Here is a 748-nt window from a genome sequence, read left to right on the forward strand (position 1 = left end):
CTTCTTATGCTCATCTTGGCTACCTATGGGAACCTCTTTTTCCGATGCACATATCACTAAAACTAATTTTGCGCTGAGCACGCGATCTATGTCAATATTTTCCACTTAATGGAACATATTGAGCAATTAGTTAATTTCTTCCAAAGTCTTGCTTAATGCACCCAAATAAAATACTATTCTAGCCCTACAATGATTTTTTTCGCTTCCTTACCTTTTCCAGGCCCGAATGGCCTTCGTTCATGGATTCCTGTCCAGTGGTGCTTTAGAAGTCCTTTTCGAGCATTGCTTCAACATCTATCAACTTCCCATTCAGACTAGCCAACCATCTTTCCCGAGTTCAATTGGCCCACTTGGGAAAAAAGTGTGTGTACACCAACGTAATGATAATAATAGTGCACCGTGGACTGATGACGATAATGATACCAGTACCAATAGTGGTAGCAACAGCAACATTATTGAAGGCCAAAGCTTCGTGCAGCTAGACATCGGAAACGAAGACCACCGAGTGTTGAGTGGGAATGACGCGAACGAAGACAACCGACTCCCAGGAGAGGCCCCTTGGGCTTTCAATACCATTGGTAGGCCACCAGATCGTCGGAGCTTTGTCCTTGAGAGTAACATCCGCTGTGTGGATTTAGACGTCACATGGACACTCCTCAACGTGTTCCTTGTACCTCATCAACATCGCCAACCTCACGGTACGTACACAGGGCCGTCATTCAGAAAAAAACCATATGCACCTGCAGAT

The 748-nt window shown here is 44.8% G+C and overlaps 1 protein-coding gene across 1 annotated transcript in view; it reads left to right on the forward strand.

Annotated features, from left to right (window-relative positions):
* The window catches only part of LOC131886799 (uncharacterized), a 5,018-nt gene that overhangs the window by 4,007 nt on the left and 263 nt on the right, over positions 1 to 748 (forward strand). Inside the window, exon 2 of the mRNA XM_059235204.1 lies at positions 221 to 698. Within this exon, the coding sequence (XP_059091187.1) occupies positions 221 to 698 (478 nt within the window). The remainder of the gene's footprint in view (positions 1 to 220; positions 699 to 748) is intronic.

Source organism: Tigriopus californicus, chromosome 9 (genome assembly GCF_007210705.1).
Source record: "Tigriopus californicus strain San Diego chromosome 9, Tcal_SD_v2.1, whole genome shotgun sequence".
NCBI classification, from domain to species: Eukaryota; Metazoa; Arthropoda; class Copepoda; order Harpacticoida; family Harpacticidae; genus Tigriopus; species Tigriopus californicus.